This window comes from Oncorhynchus mykiss, chromosome Y, assembly GCF_013265735.2.
Source record: "Oncorhynchus mykiss isolate Arlee chromosome Y, USDA_OmykA_1.1, whole genome shotgun sequence".
Taxonomy (NCBI): Eukaryota; Metazoa; Chordata; class Actinopteri; order Salmoniformes; family Salmonidae; genus Oncorhynchus; species Oncorhynchus mykiss.
The window spans coordinates 16,695,868-16,720,612 of record NC_048593.1 but is presented as its reverse complement, the minus strand read 5'-3'; the positions used below and the strand labels follow the sequence as shown (position 1 = coordinate 16,720,612).

At 44.2% G+C, this 24,745-nt stretch overlaps 2 protein-coding genes across 3 annotated transcripts in view; one reads left to right on the top strand and one right to left on the bottom strand.

Annotated features, from left to right (window-relative positions):
• Nucleotides 1–17,129, bottom strand: part of LOC110509334 (protein Niban 2) — a 61,763-nt gene extending 44,634 nt beyond the window's left edge. The window contains exons 1-5 of the mRNA XM_036968295.1: nt 16,725–17,129; nt 3,191–3,321; nt 2,193–2,321; nt 1,882–1,987; nt 1,317–1,484 (exon numbers count right to left, since the gene is read on the bottom strand). Of these exons, the coding sequence (XP_036824190.1) occupies nt 1,317–1,484; nt 1,882–1,987; nt 2,193–2,321; nt 3,191–3,321; nt 16,725–16,779 (589 nt within the window). The 5' untranslated portion in view covers nt 16,780–17,129. The remainder of the gene's footprint in view (nt 1–1,316; nt 1,485–1,881; nt 1,988–2,192; nt 2,322–3,190; nt 3,322–16,724) is intronic.
• A 1,950-nt stretch (nt 17,130–19,079) lies between these two features.
• The window catches only part of stxbp1a (syntaxin binding protein 1a), a 43,148-nt gene continuing 37,482 nt past the window's right edge, over nt 19,080–24,745 (top strand). The window contains exon 1 of one of the 2 annotated variants that reach the window (XM_036968282.1): nt 19,080–19,236. In XM_036968282.1, the coding sequence (XP_036824177.1) occupies nt 19,200–19,236 (37 nt within the window). In that variant the 5' untranslated portion in view covers nt 19,080–19,199. The remainder of the gene's footprint in view (nt 19,237–24,745) is intronic. The other variant, XM_036968283.1, reaches the window with a different exon arrangement.

Here is a 24,745-nt window from a genome sequence, read left to right as displayed (position 1 = left end):
CCAGGGGTGTCCTCGGATGGGGCCACAGTGTCTCCTGACCCCTCCTGTCTCAGCCTCCAGTATTTATGCTGCAGTAGTTTATGTGTCGGGGGGCTAGGGTCAGTTTGTTATATCTGGAGTACTTCTCCTGTCCTATTCGGTGTCCTGTGTGAATCTAAGTGTGCGTTCTCTAATTCTCTCCTTCTCTCTTTCTCTCTCTCGGAGGACCTGAGCCCTAGGACCATGCCCCAGGACTACCTGACATGATGACTCCTTGCTGTCCCCAGTCCACCTGGCTGTGCTGCTGCTCCAGTTTCAACTGTTCTGCCTTATTATTATTCGACCATGCTGGTCATTTATGAACATTTGAACATCTTGGCCATGTTCTGTTATAATCTCCACCCGGCACAGCCAGAAGAGGACTGGCCACCCCACATAGCCTGGTTCCTCTCTAGGTTTCTTCCTAGGTTTTGGCCTTTCTAGGGAGTTTTTCCTAGCCACCGTGCTTCTACACCTGCATTGCTTGCTGTTTGGGGTTTTAGGCTGGGTTTATGGACAGCACTTTGAGATATCAGCTGATGTACGAAGGGCTATATAAATAAATTTGATTTGATTTATTACATTTGTTGTTTTTTTTGTTCCCTGCAGCAGCAGCTAAATTGGGGATCCTAATGAAATACTAAACAAATATAAAAGTCTCTTTATACGCTCCGCAAGGTAGGGGAATACACACAAACACACTCCACATTTACTGTCATCGTGGGGAGGTGAGGGGAGTTTCACCTCATCCAACACCAATGTTTACTGTGTAGCACCCTGCGCTCACCACACCAGGCTGTATTCATCTGTACAGATCAAATGACTGATTGGTTAATGGAGCATCCTGTTTGAGCGGTTTACTTGAAGATGCATCGCGCTACGGAAAAAAAGATGGGGCAGGAACCTAAGGCTGGTTCTGGATTGGACAAGGCTTACTTACATTTATTAAATTGGGGTAATAAAGAATTAGGCCACACCCTGCCACTCACATGCCCTCCAGGACTCAGAGTAGAGGAACACCACTCCAGGCTCATCATAACCAAGTCATAACATTCCTGCCTGGCTGCATTTCACTCTCACTGATAGACCAGCTCATTGAGATGGTATGCAAAACTCTCACATAGCGACACACACACCCTGGTCTGTGTTGTGAACAATGGCAGTAAGGCAGAAGAGCGATAATTGGCCAGGGTGGAGCTGAGGGAGAGTCTCTGCGTTGTTCCCTACCTGTCATCCAGAACCATCAAATGGCTGTGTGTACACTGTTAACTGTGTCATGTGTTCACACAGCTCCTCACCATTGTTGCTGTGCCTGACACAGTCCTGGAGCACAGCGTGCCACTTCGTCTGCTCCTTCTCTGTCAGCACACAGAAGTAGTGGTGGCGGGCGTACGGGTGCCACAGGATCAGGGGGAACTGGGTGGCACCCTTGACAAATGGACCGCTGCCCGCCTTAGCCTTTACACCTGAAAACACACACACTTATAGTGTTCATAGCTTCTTCATCAGGGTTTTATTCACTAGTCACCAAATGGAAGAAAACAGACTGATTGCTAAACTTTTGCTACAGTGTGCCCTAGGGCTCTATTCAAATTGGTATCGCGGAAGTTCAGAGTTACCGCGCGATTGAAATTCAAAGGCAATGTCCCCGCATTAGCCGAGAACGCATTTAGGGAAACGTAACGCTTAAGCAAACCAGATTGAATAGAGCCCCTAATGAATACGGCCCAGCGAGCCACTGAGGACTTTACTACTTGATCTCACATTGTATGTAGTCCTGGTTCAACGACAATCCAACAGCGTTTCTCATGATCCGGCCGTTTATTATACAGTCAGCGGCCGTTACCAAATCGTCTCTCTCACCTGGCAGGCTGGTGCTGACCAGATCCAGGTACTCTTCCATGGAGGTCAGAGCTTTGTATCCGGCACAGTTGATGGTTCCTTTAGGGTGCAAGCCCCTCTCGTGAGCCTATCAGAGAGCACGGAGTGAGGAGGGGGTAGTTTCAAGGAGAGAGGGTGAAAGAAAATGAAGTACAAGCCGTTCAGAACCATCAGTCCACAGCTAAAGTTGTGACCCAAATGATTCAGACAAGCTGACTTTGAAGTTTGGTTATGAAGTTAAATGTAAAACAAGCAAGAAAATATATAGTTTCAGTTTTTCCGACTGCCCTCACCACTTTGTTCTCGTAGAAGCTAACGTCGTATGTGTCGGCCACGAAGACAAAGCGGTTTCTCCATTTCTTGTTCCCCTCCAAGTACTGGAACAGACCCCCAGAGAAGATAGAGTGGTCTTCTAGAGGATTCTACCACAACACAACAGACAGAGTTAGCGATAGGGCTATCAGGCTTTTGGTCAAAAGCAGTGCACTATATAGGGAATAGGGTGCTATTTGAGACTCATCCATACAGTAATGTCAGGCCTAATTCTATTTTACACACTGGAGGCGATTGAGACCGGAGGGCTGAAGTGAGAGCACACAAGTTTCGGATAGTGTTTACACAACCACACTTGGTTTTTACATGTCCTGTAGTAGATCAAAATACTGGAACTCAAACAGCTTAATCCCAGCAGAGGAAGGACAGAAATAAGGGGATGGAGAGAAGCTGGAGAAGAGAGGTTGTGTGTGCTTGGAAGGTGCTGACTGGCAGTGCTCTGTAAAAATGTGGTGCCTGTGCGTTATTCAGAAATATTTTTGGGGAGTGTAAATAAGTGGTTCTCGGTGTGTGTGTGTGACTACCCGGGGCATCACTCGGGTAGTGAGGAGAAGAGACGAGGGAAACAACATTCTTAGCACCCTCCCCGTTTGTTCATGTGTGAATTCTGCTCCACTTTCCCGCCAGTGACTCGATGGCGGAGACTAACACAGAACTCCACAGCACTGAAGTGGAGATGGCTACAGTACGCGTTTCCTATCTGTGTCCATCGCTTTTGACTGTCGAGTTTAAAAACACACGGCCTTGCACTCAGAGGATGGTGAGGAAGAGATAAAAAGGGGGGTAAGGAGGTAGAGAAGGAGAGAGTTGCAGATGGTGTGGGAATACAGTGAGAGAGGAACTGAATAAAATGGAGAGCTGGAGTGAGGGGGGGGGGGGTGACAAAAAAAAACCTGGCAAAACAGAGGGGTGAACGAGTGCAACAGACAGTCGTCCCCAGGCCGGCCTGGCCGCTTGCCTTGCGGTGCAGGAGCTGTGACTGAGGCCCTCCTCCCCCCTCGATCTCAAAGCGGACACCGTTAAAGAGGGCCACAGCATACTGCTCCTTGTACACATGGCCAAACTCCCCCATCACCTGCCTGGCACGAGCTGTGGGAAGAAAGACAGAATTTACAGTTGGAGTGTAACACAGTCACAGGATAGACAACACAATTGAAGAGCAACACAGTCCGTAAACACACCTGGCACCAGACCATAAACACAGCTGGCAACACCAATAGAATACATTTATGAGAAGGAAATATCCTGCCTGTTTGGCCCTGTCCAGGGGTATCGTCGGACGGAGCCAGTGTCTCCTTGATCCCGCCTGTCTCAGCCTCCAGTATTTGTGCTGCAGTAGTTTGTGTCGGGGGCTAGGGTCAGTCTTATATCTGGAGTATTTCTCCTGTCTTATCCGGTGTCCTGTGTCAATTTAAGTATGCTCTCGCTAATTCTCTCGCTCTGAGGACCTGAGCCCTAGGACCATGCCTCAGGAATACCTGGCCTGATGACTCCTTGCTGTCCCCAGTCCACCTGGCCGTGATGCTGCTCCAGTTTCAACTGTTCTGCCTGCGGCTATGGAACCCTGACCTGTTCACCGGACGTGCTACCTGTCCCAGACCTACATTGCTTTCTGTTTGGGGTTTTAGGCTGGGTTTCTGTACAGCACTTTGAGATATCAGCCGATGTAAGAAGGGCTTTATGAATAAATTTGATTGCTAACCCATTATGTAAATTGGAAATGACAACAGGTTACCCAAACATCACAGTCAAAACATTAAACACCGTCAACAATCACAGAAAAACAGCCAGAGACAGCGAGAGCACAGCTAGGCCACACAGTCACAGAAACGCAGTCTCAGCTGGCAGCAGAGCCAGAAAAGCGTGACACGTCAGTAATGTGACTCGGTAGATCACAGAGGATTTGGCTAAGAGCTTGGTGTAGAAGAGAAGCCGTTAGTATGAGACTATCGAAGCGGGCATTGAGGACAGGCGTGTAGAGGGCTATAAAAGGTGACTCTTAACTAGGCTCGGACTCAGACAGGAAAAGCAGAGAGAGACTGGAAGAGAGGGCATTAAACCCTCCAGTATCTTTACCACCTTTCTATCTGCCTTATAGGAAAAAGTCCAAGCAGTAAAATTCAAATTGCTCACCATGTGTCTTTTAAAGGAAAGTTAGCAAGTCAGGAGCCACATCAGCTTTCACTGAGAAAACACTACATATCATGGTGGTACAATCACTTCATTCTCAATTGGAACAGATATTGAAGATGACTTTATCATACCTTTTGTTACAGTCAAGGAGCATCAGAGCCTGGAATAGGATTGTGCCAAATGTATTGTATTTGTAGCAGACTACACCATCTGGAGTGAGGTTGCAAAACCCCAGTTATTTCCCCCCCCCCCCAAATTCTCATAAAACCTGGACATTTAAAAGTTAACAGAATTTGGCAACCCTAATACGGACAATCAAGCATCATGTTGTTGAATGGTAACATACCATGGTCTAACCAGAGTCATTCTTGAAAGGACTTCAACAACAACAGAATTGCTCACAGTCCATTTAGGGTTGGCTTGTGGTGGTTCAGTGTTCTCAGCTCAACGTGACACCAGTCCATGAGATGTTTATGGCAAAGGCGCCACAGGAAAGAGAAAGGAGCCTTTGAGTAGGAGGGCAGGAAGGAAAGACCTGACAACAAGATAAGAACCAGTGGAAGAGCCAAGGAGGGAACAGAGACAAGTAAACAGGGTTTATCCTGTAAACTCAAAACACACATTCAGTCACTTTCTGAAATGCCCTGTATAAAAACATGAGGGATCTAAAACAGAATAGATACTGAACGTTTAACATGTCTAATAGATGTTTCATGCTGGTCTAGGGTTGCAAAATTCAGCCAACTCTCAAAACACCCAGAAATTCTGGTTGAACGATTCCCAGATTTCCAGCTTATACCCTTCAGATTCCGGGAATCTTCCAAACTGGAAAGTTACTGACATTTTGAAAACCTAAAATCAAGACAGTTCCACCTACATAATCAATTATTGCTGGTCTACACAGATGATTTACATTTTGCAGACGCTCTTATCCAGAGCAACTTATAGGAGCAATTAGGGTTAAGTGAGTTGCTCAGGGGCACAGACCTATTTTTCACCTAGTCGGCTTGGGGAATTCAAACCAGCGACCTTTCGGTTACTGGCCCAACACTCTTATCCACTAGGCTTCCTGACGCCCCAATGATAGCCTCGGTGTGTCTTCATTCGAGAGAGTCTCCAATCAGAGACTTGGAAAGCTGCGCTATTATATGCCGAGCAGAGACATGGCTGGACGACTATGTAAGTAGAACTCAGTGGTTTGCTCCATGCATCGGTACGATCGGACAAAGGAGGGCTCGGGCATGTCCAAAGGGGGAGGGGGGCGTCTTCATAAAACAACCAGCGCAATGCTTCCAGTGTGAAGGAAATCTCAAGCTTTTGCTCACCTGATATAGAACACCTCATGGCATGCTGCAGACACTTATCTACCAAGAGAGTTCTCACCCGTAATCATCAGGGCTGTATGCATCTCTCTACAAGCCAACGCTACTTTAGCACTGAACGAACTGTATAAACAAACAGGAAATCACTCACCCAGCGGCAGCGCCTTTGGTAGGCGTTGACTAATGTGGGGAGACTTAAAACCGTTCTACCTCACTTTTACCAAACACGTGTCTTGCGCCACTAGGGGCGCTAAAACTAGACCACATATAAGGCCCTCCCTCATGCTCCCTGCGGGAAATCTGACCATGACCCTTTCTCCTGCTTACAAACAAAAGCTCAAAAGAGTAAGTACCAGTGACGTGCGCAAAATGGAAATGGTCCAACGAGGCAGACTCAATGCTAAAAGACTTTTGCTAGCACAGACTGGGATATGTTCTGGGATTCATCCGATAGCATTGAGTTTACCAAATCAATGACGGGCCTCATCGTAAGTGCATATATGATGTCTCCAGAGTAACTATACGAACGTATCCGAACCAAAAACCAGAGCAACCACTTACAAGAAACAGGACACATACAAGAAAGCCTGCTACAACCTCCGACGAGACATTGAACATGCAAAAGGACAATATAGGAGTGCGGTGGAATCCTATAACACCGGCTCATATGCTCATCGTATGTGGCTGGGCTTGCAGACGACAATGGATTACAAAGGGAAACCCAGCCGTAAGATACCCAGCGATGCCTTTTATTCTCACTTTGAGGAATACAGAGTCTTGCATGAAAGCACTTGTTCCGGATGACTGTGTGGCCAATGTGAGTAAAACTTTTCAAATGGTTTAAGACTCACTAGGCCGCCGGGCCAGAGGGAACACCAGGGTGCATTCTCAAAGCATGCGCTGACCAGCTGGCAAGTGTCTTCATGGACATTTTCAATCTCTGTGTCCCAGTCTGTAATCCCAGCATGTTTTCAAGCTGACCACCTTTGTCCCCGTTCCCAAAAATTCCAAAATAACCTGCCTAAATTACTATCGCCATGTAGCACTCGCATATGTAATTATGAAGTGCTTGTCCTCTCCCAGCTGGACAGGAGGGGAATTAACTATGTGAGAATGACGTTTAGGCTACAGTTCAGCGTTCAACAGCATAGTGCCCTCCAAGCTCATCACCAAGCTGGGGAACCGGCGACTGAACACCTTGCTCTGCAACTGGATCCTGGACTTCTTGACGGGACGGCCCCAGGTGGTGAAGGTAGGCAACAATATTTCCGCCACGCTGACCGTCAACACGGGGGCCCCTCAAGTAGGCTTGGGAGGTATACAGAAGTTTAATAAAATGTGAATATTTGTAGCTACTTAAGTAAATACCAACTTGTACAAGACGTTAGGAGATAAAGCAGATTGCGTTCTTAAATTTCACCAGTCACATTATGAAGTTTAACAGTAGTCCACATTCACGTTGTTTTGTTTACAAGCACACAACGAGAGACCGGAAGCCTCCTAACACACTCACTGTTGTGCAGCATGCGGCAGAAGATTTAGTTACACCCTGGAATTTTAAATGTTTGCTAGCTAGATAGCTTAACTATTAAGATAACTGTATAAAATGTGCTAAATGCTCTGCAGTTGTGCATTTGGTTTGCTAACTTAGTAGCTAGTTACCTAGCTAGCTAAGTGGTTAGCTTCTTGCAAAATCAAGCTTCTCTTGGTAACAGCAGAGAATCCCCTACTGGATCAAGTGCCTTGCTGTCTAATATTGTATTTGTGGGTGCAGCAAACTGTGTAGCATTTTAACTTTATGAGCTGGGATGTCTGTCCTGCAAATAGTTTGTCAAATACTGTACTCGTTAGCATTTACTATAGCAATTTACATGTACTTGTTAGCATTGCTAACCTGATTAGAGAGGTTCTGTGGAGTTTGGGATGGCACAAGGTCGATATCAAGATATGCAAAATGCAGCATCATGATGCATTTTGAAAGTTACACATGACATTCAAAACATTTTGGGAGTATCTCAACAATGGACTCATGAAACAAATACCAAAAGATAGTTTGTGTGTGGAGTTTTCCTTTAAGTTTGCTGATGTCATGATGGTGGTAGGTCTAATTAAATCACTGATGGTGATAAGACCGCCTACAGGGAGGTGGTCAGAGACTTGGCAGTGTGGTGCCATGACAACAACCTCTCCCTCAACGCCAGTAAGACCAAGGAGCTGATCATGCAATACAGGAGAAATAGGGGAGAGCACGCCCCCATCCACAGGGTTGTAGTGGAGCGGGTCGAGAGCTTCAAGTTCCTTGGAGTCCACATCACTGTTATTAACGTGGTCCACACACATCTGCAGTCATGGAAAGGGCACGACAGCGCCGCTTTCCCCTCAAGAGGCTGAAAAGATTTTGCATGGGCCCTCAGATCCTCAAAAGGTTCTACAGCTGCACCATTGAGAGCATCACCGCTTGGTATGGCAAATGCACCACCATCGACCACAAAGCGCAACAGAGGGTGGTGCAGACAGCCCAGTACATTACTGGGGCCGAGCTCCCTAACGCCTGATCTAGAGGTCCAGGATGGCAGAGGAAGGCCTAAAAAAAAAATTGCCAAAGACTCGTCACCCAAGCCATAGACTGTCCAACCAGCTACCGTCCGGCAAGCAATACTGGAGCATCGGCTCTCGGACAATCAGGCTCCAAGACAGCTTCTACCCCCAAGCCATATAACTGATAAATAGTCCAGGTAACCATTAATTAACTCTCTTGCACGGACTCTATGCACACACACACAGTACTAGTCAAAAGTAAACTCATGCAAGTTTTTAAAAACTTTTTTCTACATTATAGAACAATAGTTAAGACATTAACACTATGAACCATGTAATCAAGTGCTATATCAAAATATTTTATAATTAAGATTCTTCAAAGTAGAAACCTTTGCCTTGATGACAACTTTGCACTCTTGGCATTCTCTCAACCACCTTCACATGGAATGCTTCTCCAACAGTCTTGAAGGAGTACCCACATATGCTGAGCACGTGTCTGCTTTTTCTTCACTCTGCAGTCCAATTCATTCCAAACCATCTCAATTGGGTTGAGGTCAGGTGATTGTGGAGGTCAGGTCATCTGATGCATCACTCACTCTCCTTGGTCAAATAGCTCTTACACAGCCTGGAGGTGTGTTGGGTCATTGCCCTGTTGAAAAACAAATGATAGTGGGACTAAGCCCACTGGGGCGGCAGGTAGCGGTAGTAGAGGTTAGAGCGTTGGGCCAGTAAGCTAAAAGAAGCTAGATCGAATCCCTGAGCTGACAAGGTAAAAATCTGTCGCTCTGGCCCTGAACAAGGCAGTTAACCCACTGTTCCCAGGTAGGCCGTCATTGTAAAGAGTTTGTTCTTAACTGACTTGCCTAGTTAAATAAAAAGGTTAAATAAAAAAATATAAATTAAAAATAAGCCCAAACCAGATGGGATGGCATATCGCTGCAGAATGCTGTGGTAGCCAATGCTAGCTAAGTGTGCCTTGAATCCGAAATAAATCACTGACAGTGTCACCAGCAAAGCATCCCCACATCAACACATTTCCTCCTCCATGCTTCACGGTGGGAACCACACATGCGGAGATCATCCAGTCACCTACTCCGCGTCTCACAAAGACACGGCAGTTGGAACCAAAAATCTCAAATTTGCCCTCAGACCAAAAGGACAGATTTCCACTGGTCATGTTTCTTGGCCCAAGCTAGTCTCTTCTTATTATTGGTGTCCTTTAGAAGTGGTTTATTTGCAGCAATTCAGCCATGAAGGCCTGATTCATGCAGTCTCCTCTGAACAGTTGAGATGTGTCTAACTTGAACTCTGAAGCATTTATTTGGGCTGCAATCTGAGGTGCAGTTAATTGCCGACTTCTGAGGCTGGTAACTCTAATGAACTTATCCTCTGCAGCCGAGGTGACTCGGTCTTCCTTTCCTGTGGCGGTCCTCATGAGAGACAGTTTCATCACAGCGCTTGATGGTTGTTGTGACTGCACTTGAAGAAACTTTCAAAGTTCTTGAAATTTGTTGTATTGATTGACCTTCATGTCTTAAAGTAATGGACTGTCGTTTCTCTTTGCATATTTGAGCTGTTCTTGCCATAATATGGCCTTGGCCTTTTACCAAATAGGGCTATATTCTGTATACCACCTCTACCTTGTCACAACACAACTGAATGGCTCAAATGGATTAAGGAAATAAATTCCACAAATTAACTTAAGGCACATCCGTTAATTGAAGTGCATTCCAGGTGACTACCTCATGAAGCTGGTTGAGAGAATGCCAAGTATGTGCAACGCGATCATCAAGCCAAAGGGTGGCTACTATTTTGATTTAATTAACACGTTTTGGTTACTACATGACTCCATATGTGTTATTTAATAGTTTATGTCTTCACTAGTATTTAAAAAGTAGAAAATAGTACAAATAAACAAAACACTTGAATGAGTAGGCGTGCTCAAACATTTGACTGGTACTTTACACACCACGCATACCGACAACAAACACGCACACTCACCTGCTTCTGCAAATCTGTTTTTTTATTTTACTCTTATTATCTATCCTGATGCCTAGTCACGTTGCCTTGCCTTCATGTACACATCTACCTCAAACACACAAAAGTGAGTGAACACCCCTTCAAATTAGTGGATTCGGCTATTTCACCCACAGGATGGCACCGAAGAACCTGGCTGACGTTTTGCATTCTCCCAACCAAATTGTGCTATTTTTTTTTTTTAACTTATTGTCTACATTCCAACTAGTCAGTAGGTAAAATTTCTGCCTTGGTAGAGCTGCCCCGATCAATTGTAAGTGCTGGTACTGTAAAGTGGAAACGTCTAGAAGTAACAACGGCTCAGCCGCGAAGTTGTAGGCCACGCAAGCTCACAGAACGGGACCGCCGAGTGCTGAATGGGCAGCACGTAAAAATCATCTGTCCTTGGTTGCAACACTCACTAACGTCAGCACAAGAATGGATCGTCTGGAATTTCATGAAATGGGTTTCCATGGCCGAGCAGCCGCACACAAGCCAAAGATCACCATGCGCAATGCCAAGCGTTGGCTGGAGTGGTGTAAAACTTGCCTCCATTGGACTCCGGAGCAGTAGAAACGCTTTCTCTGGAGTGATGAATCACGCTTCCCCATCTGGCAGTCCGACGGACGAATTTGAGTTTGTCGGATGCCAGGAGAATGCTACGTGCCCAAATGCATAGTGACAACTTTAAAGCTTGGTGGAGGCGGAATAATGGTCTAGGGCTGTTTTTCATGGTTTGGGCTTGGTGACTTAGTTCCTGTTTAAGCGTAATAATGCCCTATGCACAAAAGCAAGATCTATACAGAAATAGTTTGTCGAGATCGGTGTGGAAGAACTTGACTGGTCTGCACAGAGCCCTGACCTCAACCACCATGACAGCATAATAATTACACAGGTGCACCGTGTGCTGCGGACAAACGGTCACTCAAATGTGCAGTTGTCACAACAATGCCACAGATGTTTCAAGTTGAGGGACCATGCAATTGGCATGCTGACTGCAGGAATGTCCACAAGAGCTGTTGCCAGAGAATTTCATGTTAATTTCTCTACCATAAGCCACCACCAATGTTGGTTTAGAGAATGTAGTACATCCAACTAGCCTCACAAATGCAGACCACGTATGGCATTGTGTGGGCAGCAGTTTGCTGATGTCAACGTTGTGAACAGAGTGCCCTATGATGGTGGTAAGGTTATGGTATGGGCAGGCATAAGCCACAGACAACAAACACAATTGCATTTTAAATTGATGGCAATTTGAATGCCATTCATCCACCGCCACCACCACCTCACATTTCAGCATAATGCCCCAGCTCTTCCTTGGCCTGCATACTCACCAGACATGTCACACATTGAGCATGTTTGGGATGCCCTGGATCGACTTTTAAAACAGCATGCCAGTTCCCGCCAATATCCAGCAACTTCGCACAGCCATTTAAGATAAGTGGGACAACATTTCACAGGCCAGTCAACAGCCTGATCAACTCTATGTGATGGAGATGTGTAAACCCCAATTTTATGAGATCCAATTGCAATCTTGTTTCATCGCTGCAACTCCCCATTGGACTCGGAAGAGGTGAAAGTCGAGTCACGCGTCCTCCAAAACATGACCCACCCAACTGCACTTCTTAACACCTGCCCGCTTAACCCGGAAGCCAGCCGAACCAATGTGTCAGAGGAAATACTATTCAAATGAAGTCAGCCTGCAGGCATCCTGACTCCTGGTCACGGCCGGTTGTGAGACCGCCTAGGATCCGAACCCGGGTCTGTATGGACACCTCAAGCACTGCGTTAGACCATTGAGTCACTTGGGAGTCCCCGGACTGGTTCTGATCCACACCCCTACCTTTTTTTTTTTGAAGGTGTCTGTGACCAACATATGCATATCTATGTTCACAGTCATGTGAAATCCATTGATTAGGTCCTAATGAATTTATTTAAAATTGACTGATTTCCTCATATGAACTATAACAGTAAAATCTTTTAAATTGTTGCGTTTATATTTTGTTCAGTATATTTCATTCACATACTGCACTTCCGACAGGCTGGGTTAGTGTGCCAAAGCCACTCTCACAAGGAGTTAGGTCAAATTACACACTTCCCCACTGGAATGAAGGCACGGCTTGACGGACAGTCTGCAGCAGACTAAACTGGTGGAGATTTGATTACACTCAAGGCCTAAGTTATGAAACTGTATGCCCTGTCATCTAGAGTCCAATTCAAACCTGGCTTTGATTGCATCAGATCAAAGATCAAAGGAGCAGTCTGGGGGTTAGATGGACAGCATCCCCACCTACCTCCAGCATGCATGCATATATACGCTCAAAAAATAAAGGGAACACTAAAATAACACATCCTAGATCTGAATTAATGAAATATTCTTATTAAACACTTCCTTACATAGTTGAAATCACACAAAAATTATCAATGGAAATCAAATTTATCAACCCATGGAGGTCTGGATTTGGAGTGACACTCAAAATTAAAGTGGAAAACCACACTACAGGCTGACCCAACTTTGATGTAATGTCCTTAAAACAAGTCAAAATGAGGCTCAGTAGGGTGTGTGGCCTCCACATGCCTGTATGACCTCCCTACAACGCCTGGGCATGCTCCTGATGAGGTGGCAGATGGTCTCCTGAGGGATCTCCTCCCAGACCTGGACTAAAGCATCCGCCAACTCCTGGACAGTCTGTGGTGCAACGTGGCGTAACGTGGCGTTGGTGGATGGAGCGAGACATGATGTCCCAGATGTGCTCAATTGGATTCAGGTCTGGGGAACGGGCGGGCCAGTCCATAGCATCAATGCCTTCCACTTGCAGGAACTGCTGACACACTACAGCCACATGAGGTCTAGTATTGTCTTGCATTAGGACGAACCCAGGGCCAACCGCACCAGCATATGGTCTCACAAGGGGTCTGAGGATCTCATCTCAGTACCTAATGGCAGTCAGGCTACCTCTGGCGAGCACATGGAGGGCTGTGCGGCCCCCCAAAAAATGACACCCCACACCATGACTGACCCACCGCCAAACCGGTCATGCTGGAGGATGTTGCAGGCAGCAGAACGTTCTCCATGGCGTCTCCAGACGGTCACGTCTGTCACATGTGCTCAGTGTGAACCTGCTTTCATCTGTGAAGAGCACAGGGCGCCAGTGGCGAATTTGCCAATCTTGGTGTTCTCGGCAAATGAAAAACGTCCTGCACGGTGTTGGGCTGTGAGCACAACCCCCACCTGTGGACATCAGGCCCTCATACCACCCTCATGGAGTCTGTTTCTGACCATTTGAGCAGACACATGCACATTTGTGGCTTGCTGGAGGTAATTTTGCAGGGCTCTGGCAGTGCTCCTACTCGCACAAAGGCGGAGGTAGCGGTCCTGCTGCTGGGTTGTTGCCCTCCTACGGCCTCCTCCACACCTCCTGATGTACTGACCTGTCTCCTGGTAGCGCCTCCATGCTCTGGACACTACGCTGACAGACACAGCAAACCTTCTTGCCACAGCTCGCATTGATGTGCCATCCTGGATGAGCTGCACTACCTGAGCCACTTGTGTGGGTTGTAGACTCAGTCTCATGCTACCACTAGAGTGAAAGCACCGCCAGCATTCAAAAGTGACCAAAACATCAGGCAGGAAGCATAGGAACTGAGAAGTGGTCTGTGGTCCCCAACTGCAGAACCACTCCTTTATTGGGGGTGTTGCTAATTGCCTATAATTTCAACCTGTTGTCTATTCCATTTGCACAACAGCATGTGAAATGTATTGTCAATCAGTGTTGCTTCCTAAGTGGACAGTTTGATTTCACAGAAGTGTGATTGACTTGGAGTTACATTGTGTTATTTAAGTGTTCGCTTTATTTTTTTGAGCAGTGTATATATATTAGAGCGAGAGGTACAGTAGTCAGAATGCATTGAACATTAGCCTTCCTGTTTCTGTTGTTTGCAGACTGTTGAACTCTTTACAGATGAAAACTAGACTGACTGGAACACTCCTGCAGCTTGAATGGTATGCACGGTCACTGGGTAGGTCTACTGTATTGTATGTACTAGGGGATGAGGGAGTGATGGACTAAGGTCAAGCAGTTCACTGACAACTGATTAACACAAGTCTAGGAGTAGGAAAGAAAACAGGTGTGTGTGTGTGTCAGCTGCTGAGAATGTACCTTGCCAGCAAATGTGCAGGCATCCCCCAGTACAGCTAACTATTCCAAACAGTATACTCCCCATGGACAAGAGCTGACTAACCACTCCTCCCACCCACACCCAAACAGGGCTGTCACCTTTAGCAGTTGGTTGGGTCGTGTTTGTGAAATAGACAAAAGGTATAAAATGAAACTGAGATATGAATTAAAAGGCATGTAGAAAGAAAGTCATATAGACAGAATGGGGGGGTGGGGGGGAGGGGGGGTTACTTCCCATTCTACTGTGTGAGAACCAGACTGGCTTTCTGTTCATTAATACCAAGGCATGTTCTTACCTGCTTTTTCTTCTGTACTTACTTGCTTCTCTCTTTCCTTCTGAAACTGCAGCTTTGGACATCTTTAGAAGCTACAGCTACCGTCTGGTTTCTGCCCTCGCTCTTTACCAGACTAAAATACAGTCAGACTTATGAGTGGAGGAAGGGTTCACTATTATATCAACTGGCTAGGCTTTATTTTTTTTAGTATTAGGTAGTGTGTATATTACTATGAACAGTGACGTACTATACTCTTGCAGTAGTAGGGAAATAATTGGCCTACTTTAGCCCGGTTTATACCTGGTGCTAACTAGCATCCTTCGTCCTGATCTTGTCCACGTTCTGATTGTGCCCACGTTTTTACAAGTGGAGATCATTAAAAAGATGCATCGTAATGTGATTGTGAACAGTTCTTCCTGACCACCTCTGGAGGAAGTCAGGGACCTATTATATCTGGATATCGATCGAGTGTAAAACGATCTGGATGGTCAAGCCATTTAAATTAATCATTATACCCGCCTCTAACATCATTGACAGGAAGCACCAATGACTTATGGCATTAATAATGGTCTTAAACCAAATAAATTCATGTTAGCTTGAAATAATATATCTCATATTTATATACAGGGAGGTACCTGGAAATCTGGTCACAATGCAGACAAAGTGGACGGATAAGAGACATTTTAATACCATGATCAGATAGTGATTAGATCATATTGATCAGATCAAAAAAAAAACGATGTTACTGCAAGGTGTAAACGAGGCTCCTTTTGCTTGTGATGACATTCTGAGAGCCTCACTAGAAGTTGCTTGCCGTTTGCGACAGACCCGTCACTTCCACAGATCTGACTGAAGTAGTAGTGTTTACAGCACATAGCTGGCGTTCACCTTCTCAAGAAGCAGCAGTGTCAGAGTTGATACCTCATGTTCCCGGGAAAGACTCCCCTAGGAGAGGTTCCATCCCAAAATGGCACACTATTTCCTATATAGGGCACTACTTTTGAACAGAGCCCTACGGGCTCTGGTCAAAAGTAGTGAACTGGAGAATAGGGTGCCAATTGGGATTAATCCATTCTTATGTGGAGAGACCACAGATGTCTGTAAATCTGCCTATTCTCTGGATGACAAGTCTTATAGGAGGCACAAACACAGACATTCATGGTGGAGAGAACCAATTGTAATCAGGAATGAGGGTGAGTCTGGGGGGAAAGTGGCATACATTGTTTCCAGCCACAACCAGACACATCCTGGATTCTGAGGTCAGAACCCCAGACTGAGTGGTTAGCTATGGAAAACACAAGATTGGAGTAGCCTGATCAGACCTCACTTCACCCAAGCAAATGTACATCAACAGGGTTGAATTGTGGACTGGTTCAGTGAATCACAAGTAGCCCAAATAGGCCTACCCTCATTCCAGCTCTCACCCTTGTTGACCTTTCAGAAGGACACATTTCAACATGAGAAGTTAGCAGACCAATGCTCAAGCAATAGTATATAACTTCGACGAGAGAGATTGCATTCCTCAAACCTAAATAGTTCAGTTCATGTGACAGTTTAGCCTGCACTGCTCCCTAAATTGACAAAAAATATCCTGTGGGAGTGAGAGGTTGGGCAATACATGCTTTAAATAGACTTCTGTATGGGCCAAACTAGTGCACTAACATTATGATCAAGCCGCCTGTCATTGGGAAAGCAGTTATTATCTCTGGGAAATAAGAACTTCCACTTTGGGCTTGCTTCAAGCAGGGGGAGGGAGACTGACTGTTCTAAATGTACTTCAGCTGAGGGTTATGCGCGGCAATTTGACATTCTGTAACATTCTGTAATTTGAAACATTTGTAGCCTAACTTTCGAGGGATGCTGACTGTCGAGTTAAGTTTCCGGTGAGTGTGGAAGGACGTGTCGCTTTAAATCAATTGTCTTGTACCCCTCTTCACATTTTACGCAAATTAGGCAGCAACTCACAAGAGGGAAATTAGTGGGAAATTCAATTTCCACGAGTTCAGTTGTCATGAGAAGGGAGAGCTTACCTGTAATCATCTCTCGCTTGCCCTCGTCCAGGTGAGTGGAAATAACATCCCCCATGGCGACACCCCCTTGGTGAACTAACAACAATCCCCGACGAACGCGACCCCAAGAGAAGGGGCAAGAGAGGCGCGTTGGCCAATATCAAGGACAATATCTGAAACTGGGTGATAAAGAAAAACACTAGCCTACTGCGTAACACTTTGCCCTCCCCCGAAACGACCCCACATTCAATGTTTAAACGCAAGTTGGTCGCTTATCCTCCAGAAAACCTGTGTCGACAGAAAGTGGTGGAAGAGCGTTTAGTGTTGTACCTCGTCTGGACTAAATGTAACATTAGAGTGGGCTCGTTCATTCTGACAAGACACACCCTCTGAAACTCATAATTGTTCAACGTGTTCAGCCTCCATTCAATGTCATGGGTGTGGCTTTCAAATTAATCTTCTGGGCCCAGTTTTTTTTAATTATTATCTGGATTTCGCCTATCGGATCAGATTAAATGCATAGAAAAGTAATGAATAGAACGGATGAATCATTGTCTTAATTAATTATATTTCTATGCATTTAATCAGATCAGATATCCTGCAATCCGATAGTATTACATTTTAGAATTGGGTTTTTCAAAACTGAAATTAGATTCTGATCCTCCGTATAGGTATTTGGATTTGGTAATCCAATTTGACTTCAAATCAAGGTTAAATGCTGTTTTTACGTTTTTCAAAGGTGATAAATATAGTTTTGGGGCTGAAAATCAGGATTATTTTATTCCACTGGAAAGGTGGATTTATAAAGGTGAAAGGCTCTACAACCAATAAATATCAATGTAATTTGGGTGACAAGGCTTAGAAAACTTTCTTACATCTGAAAACTAAAGGTGAATTATGTTAAATTGACCGCAGTATAGGCATGTAGTCAGTTGTTATATTGAGAAGTGTGTACTTACTTATAAATGATATGCAGGCTCTATTACTTTTAATCTAGGTACCTTTATTCATGTAGTTTAGTCATTTATTTTTCCCTATGACAGTGTAGTAGTACCCAAACCTATCCAGTAGATGGCAAGGTGCAGCCCTGTTCAAAGCACTGAAACTCTGGATTCTGTGATATTGATATATTATATTGATATGATACAATATGATATTGTTTACACAGGCATCCCAATTCTGATATTTTTTCCACTAATTGGTCTTTTGACCAATCACATAAGACTTTTCATATAAGCTTTTTTTAAGACCTAATATGATTGGTCAAAAGACCAATTAGTGGAAAAAGATCAAAATTGGGGTGCATGTGTAAACACAACTATATTGTGTTATCTGGATCAGGATGATCCTCTCCAATTCTTTGCTAAAAAACTGGCTCAAAGACAGACAGATCGATCTGATCCTGAATTGCAAAAAAAAGGCTGTGTTTCAACAGGCAGCCCAATTTGAATATTTTTTTCACTAATTGGTCTTTTGACCAATCAGATCAGCTCCGAAAACGATCTAACGTGAACAGATCTGATGTGATTGGTCAAAAGACCAATTAGTGGGGAAAATACCAGAATTGGGCTGCTTGTCTAAACACAGCCAAAAAGGATGACAGAATTTGGATCATTCTTATTTTATGTGGTGTTCATAGAATAACCTTACAGAAATTATATCTGGCCATAATTTCAACTTCATTATTGAGGTAAGGAAATGTTGCTTTTAGCTTTGGAAACAAATGTAGGCTAATAATCGTTTAAACACTATAGTCTAGGATAGACTATCATGTCATCTATCATGTTTGATGATGACATGTCATTCTGTCATTCTGTTCAGTTCGTGTCAATTGTTTGACTTCTGTTTTGGTAAGAAAGTCATCTTTGACACTGACAGTGTTTAGGAAGAGGATGATGAGTGAGAGAGATGGGGATGAGACTGGCCAAAAGAGGTGTACTGCGCCCCCGTGTGGAACGTCGACATTGGCAAACGTTGAAAGGACCACCACGGACGATTTTCATCCAGTTTTGGCTGAAGAATTTTGGCCAATTCTAAAAAAGGTACAGACAATTAAAACGCGTCAGTGATTCGTATAGGCTTCACAACATTTGCACTACAAATGTATTCGACTATTCAAAAGTTAATTTAATATGGGCCTAACAATAAAACACATACAGGTGCAAATTGCAAATTGAAATATAGTGTTGTGTTTTTTCACATTGACAAAAAACGGGAAAAAAATGAACTACCAAAGGAATGAAAAATTAAATATGTAAAACATTAGAAAAAGTATAATAGGGAAATTTGCAAATGTATAAATAGTATAAATGAATTGGCTAATGTAGCCACTGATGTGGGGGCGGAGGAAAACGGAGTGACGTTTCTATTCGAAGCTCTGCAGTCAGCTGCGATGTGAGGCATGCATATTCGGTCGAGCAGAGAAACGAGAGGAATACGGCAAGGGAGAAAGAGGGAGTCAAAGGGAGAGAATACGGTCAAACACACAATAGCATCATGGCACCCATAGGACTCAAGGCGGTGGTCGGTGAAAGTAAGAATACCTTATTATATTTATACATCCATTTTGACTATTTGATATGGAATAAACATCCATGGAAACGCATCGATGGGATGCACTGTGCATTTGTCTCGGATGGGGTGGTGAATTGAATGTGTGGGTGCGTGTTTTTCCCCAGGATGCGGCAGGTTGTTGTGCGCTGATTTACCATTGTGCAACCGTGGTTATCAGCATGAGCCAAGGACCTATACCTGTGCCATTTATCCCAGAGCTCCAGCGATGCTGATGCGTATTAATATAAACTGCACATGGTTATTCGACGCGCGCTGCGGCCAATGATCAATGATTTTTTTTTAAATCGAACTCTGCATGAGAAGGTCGAGAAAGACAGACACACCCATAATATAGTTTCAATCGGAAATTAAAATACAAACTGTGCCGCATTGGGGCGACATTAGGAAACATTGTCTAAAATCACAGGCAGTTCTAGGCCCATTACTTTTTTATTTAGGCACAATGTTAATCGCACAATGGAACGTCGTAGGCCTATAACAAGTACATAGATTGGTTGTATATGAATATTCTCCATCCAGGAGCGCAACGTCTACGGGATTCCGCTGTTTCAGCAATGCCTCACCTGTTTCAGCAATGCCTCACCCCTATGATGGATCACCAGTAGCCTACAATACGCTGCGTAGAACGTCATCTTTCAGGTTGAACGGTTCAAACAAGGAAATGTAGGTTGAACAGTCTGATGATAGTCTTGGTCTGCAGTATTAGATGGATAATGGCGGAGGGTGTGTCCTGTCCTCTGTATGGAGCACACGAATGCGGAGATAAATCCGCATTCGGTATGGTAACACCTTTTCGAAATCGGGTTTTACTGTGCTTTCATCCGCATATACAGGAGGCAATGCACATAGACCCACTTGGCCCACGATGAAGGCTACAAGCATAATTTATGCAGCATGAGTAGCAGTTGTAAAACAGCATCGGTGTATGGTTTATAGACTGACCTGCTACTAGGCCTATTGCCCAATCTCCTGAGGTTGAGGTCCGTGGATGTTGAAGGCCATGTAGGGGCTTTTGGACATCTCTATCAAGCTGTTCAAACGAAATAGCTGTAGGCTATTCAGTAGCATCACAAATCACTGGAAAATGGATGCGAAGCTGAAACATGTACCAGGTTTATGATGGGGTGAGGCATTTCCGTGTCCTGAAGGCTCACTAAATATCGGAAATCATATTGTAAGGTAAAACATGTTCTTCTCGGATAATGGCAAGTATGCAGTTACCCCCTTCTCGATAAATGTGCAATCAACAGCAACGGAGTTATCTCCAGAGGTTATTATGGATGTATAGGTCTAGGCTTAGCCTAGAAGTCAGACCAGTGATAAACGCTTTGGAATACCAATGTCCAGTGGGGGTTCTTGCTTGTATGCCCCCCAGGGAAACAATATGTCTGGAACTATATATTCACAGTATTATGAATGAATTGTGGATTATTTGGTAGCATTTCGTCGTGTGACTGATTTTACTAATTGCATTAGTTCTGTACAAAGTTAGAGGTGCGCTATGTGATAGATTCCCCCGCTCCCCCTACCTCGGGCTTCCAGTGGGGAGACCTGAGGTCAATTTATCCCCGCCCCATCTCGTATTTCTGAGTGGGAGACTTTCCCAGGCAGTAGCCTGCCTAGCTCACAAACTAGAATCAGGGCGCCCACTCCGACAAGGTTAATTGACCCGCAGTCCCACGCTGTGACATTATATCATGCAACGTGCAAATGAGCGATAGAAAACCGATCGCGCAAATGTCACCATTCCCAAAAAATGTGTGCAGGCCCCCCGTTCCGTGGGCGGCTGCCCATGTCACCTATACCTAAATCCGCCACTGCCCATGTCACTGATGAACAAGGTATACAAATCGATTACTTCAGTAATGGTAGCGCAATTAGATATGCAAATAATATTCAATAAATTAACCCAACAGCTTGATTCTCAAGAGATCAGGTTAGCCTACGCATTCCAAATATGTAAGCAGGTGTGTATGACCATTGCAGCCCAAAAGGCCTACCTTGGTTTGGAGTGTGACTATAGCGAGGACAGCTGAGTCATATGTTTTCAATTTATAGTGGTGTTTAAATTGATGTCATAAAGCTGTAATATGTGTAGTAGGAATGATATCAGCTCAGTAGTAGATCTGGGTAATTTTGCTGCGGATTAGACCTCACCAAAACAAAATCCTTTGTAACATTCCATGAGCTAATGACAGTTATGCAATATGGCTTGTGTAAATACAGTACGTTAAATAACAATACACTGGCACATTATGGAACGCCGTTTGGGTCTTTGCGCGTCAAAAGATACACGTCAAATTACACTATTTGAAGCACTTGGCTGGCAAAAAAAAGCTTAAAAAGCGGTCTCATGTTTTCAAGGTGCGAAATGACTTAGTCGTTTGTTGGTGACGAATGAGAAGTTTTTCATATAGTGATTGGCTAACATTTGCATATAGTTTGCATATTGTTATTTGACACGTCAAATAGTGTTATTTGATGTGTATCTTTTTGACACGCAAAGACCCAAACGGCGTTCCATGGTACATGGTCTTGGCTGTAATAAAGGCCTAGACCTACATCTAAACTGCAGGGTGCATAATAATGTTTGGGAAAGAAAAGGCAGACACAGGATTTCAGTGCCTATTGGATTCCTAATTTGCAGAATTACGCCTAACAGGCTGACTACACGCTCTCATCGCAAAATACATTTAGAAATCTATATTATTCATTTATTGCACCCAAACTGCTCTTGCGCGCCAACGAGCATCTACGTTGCCAAGGGCTAAAATTGAAGTCAGTTCTATTTGTGACGCTGAACGTGGTGGAAGTTCTGCCCCTCCCATCTCCTCATTGGTTTATAGAAGCAGGTACCCACATGCCATCTCCTCATTGGTTATACCCACGTGGGTGACAGAAAGACGAACGAGGTCAGTGGCGGTAATGCACCTAATTTATGAAAGTTGCTAATCGCAATATAAAGTCAAGAGAAGAAAAAGCCTAGAAGGAGGAGAGATGACTAGAAATGATTCGGTTGACCGTTTTATGTGTGGATTAATTGTCGGAGTAGAGGACCTTGTGCATTTCAGGTAAATAACAACTCAATGTTTATATATCAGGACAAATTAGCTAGCAACACCAAGCTAGCTAAATAGGACAAATTAGCTAGCAAGTGCAAGCTAGGTAGCAAAATTGCCATAAATGTTTAATGCTTTTCGACCAGTCCCCAAATTAATGTAATTGGTTCAGAGTTTGTTTTGATATTTTAACCTGCGTGTCGTGATTGCGTTTGGTGTGGGGGGACAAAATAAATGTATGCACGACGGCGCACGCGCACAGCTGGTTTGGGACAAGAGGGATGTCACACATCCTGTACACACATCATTCAGTTCTCACCCCAGTTATGAGGCTGTATTAATAAAGAGACCGATTTCTTATTTACATGTTGGAAATATGTAGCTTAAAACGTGCATTTCAACATTATCACAATGGCACGGAATGATATGAGAGCCTTTCTGTCAGACTGCGGTCTACAGGGTAAGGTGTGAGTATTGTATCGTGAGCCTGACACAGCAGAGGAGGAAGGCTAGTGTGTGATCATGACTGTTCATCCAGTGACACATGCCAGGGAGAGGAACAGCTGACAAACTGGGCCAAGAATCTTACCCGATGATTCATGGTGTTTCTCCTGCTTTGTTATTCCTGCTGCTTGATTGTGTATTTTTAAATCGCACGTTTTTTTTAAATTGTTTGAATCGCCATGACAGTTCTTCATTCGACGTATTTGACTGGAATCAGTCTTGATTTACAAGATATTAATTCCAGAAGCCATGGAAATGATGTGTGTGTTTGTCAGCAAACCACTTTCATTCCATTTCATTCAAACATTCCATGAAATTAACATTTGAAAGCAAAGGGGATTCACGACACATGGCCTAGTAAAAGTATCACTATTAGACCTTTTAAAGGGCTCTTTTATGAGTAATAAAATATGTACCTGTTGGTAAAGTGTTGTCCTAGTTTCTGAAATCTAATTCATAAGTCCAGTGAATTCTCTAATGTTTTTCACACACTAGAATGCCCCTTGCCAGACCAGTTTTCTTAATTGCACTAATGGCAACCTCTCAGGATTTGGTATCTAATCAAATGAACAGTTTGATGTCATTAGCAGTATTTCACCAGTATAAAATACATTGATGGTTCATAAAAACATTGCTAAATATGTCTAACACTTTACCTAAAGGTGACAAGTATAATGACTTTCTACTTGTTGTAGTGACAGGGAGAAATAGCTCAAGAGCACCCCACATCCCCATTGGAACTATGACTCCTGCTAAGATCATGTTGGGCCACCCTTCCAAATCTCCAACAGAACGTAAAGAAGCCTTGGTTTTAAGAGGCTTGCTAAGCTGTTATTTCAAAGTGAATCAGAAGGACAGATCGGTGACTAGGCAGGGAGATGAGAGGAGAGGGATGGAAGGAGGCTGGAAAGGAAGAGAGACACCTCTCCCTGTAGGACTTCAGGGTTGTCCAGGCTCTGCAGTATAGTGAGAGAGAGGCAGTTACTGTACATTTCATTAGCCCAGCCCAAGCACTCACCAGCTGCACAGCCCAACACCAGGACAGACACACATGAGCGTGCGCGCAAACTTCTCCACTGACCTTGGGAGAGATACTCAGCCTACCTCAGACACACTCATCTGAGCTCTTTGTGTGACGCAGTGTCTGCAGCCTGCCACTGTAAACACACACAGACAGACCCAACGTTGAATCTGTATTCTAATGGCTGACTACACACGGACTAGCCCACTTGAATGCTAGATTAGAATAGTAATGATTATGAGAATTAATGAGCAGTCATAAAATCCCATTCTCCCGGATTAAGAAGCAGTGCTGCACTCTTGGCATTCTCTCAACAAGCTTCACCTGGAATGCCTTTTCCATTAGTCTTGAAGGAGTTCACACATATGCTGAGAACTTGTTGGCTGCTTTTCCTTCACTCTGCGGTCCAACTCATCTTAAATCATAGCGATGGTTTTTGCGACTGCACTTGAAGAAACTTTAAAAGTTCTTGAAATTTTCTGAAATTACTGACCTTCATGTCTTAAAGTAATGATGGACGGTCTTTTCTCATTGCTTATTGGAGCTGTTCTTGCCATAATATGGACTTACCAAATAGGGCTATCACCTGTATACCCACCCTACCTTGTCACTACACAACTGATTGGCTCAAACACATTAAGAAGGAAGGAAATGACACAAATTAACTTTTAGCAAGGCACACCTGTTAATTCAAATGCATTCCAGGTGACTACCTCATAAAGCTGGTTGAGAGAATGTGCAAAGCTGTCATCAAGGCAAAGGGTGGCTACTTTGAAGATTCTTAAAAATATAAAACACTCTTTTGGTTAATACATGATTCCATATGTGCTATTTCATAGTTTTGATGTCTTCTCTATTATTTTACAATGTAGAAAAAGGTAAAA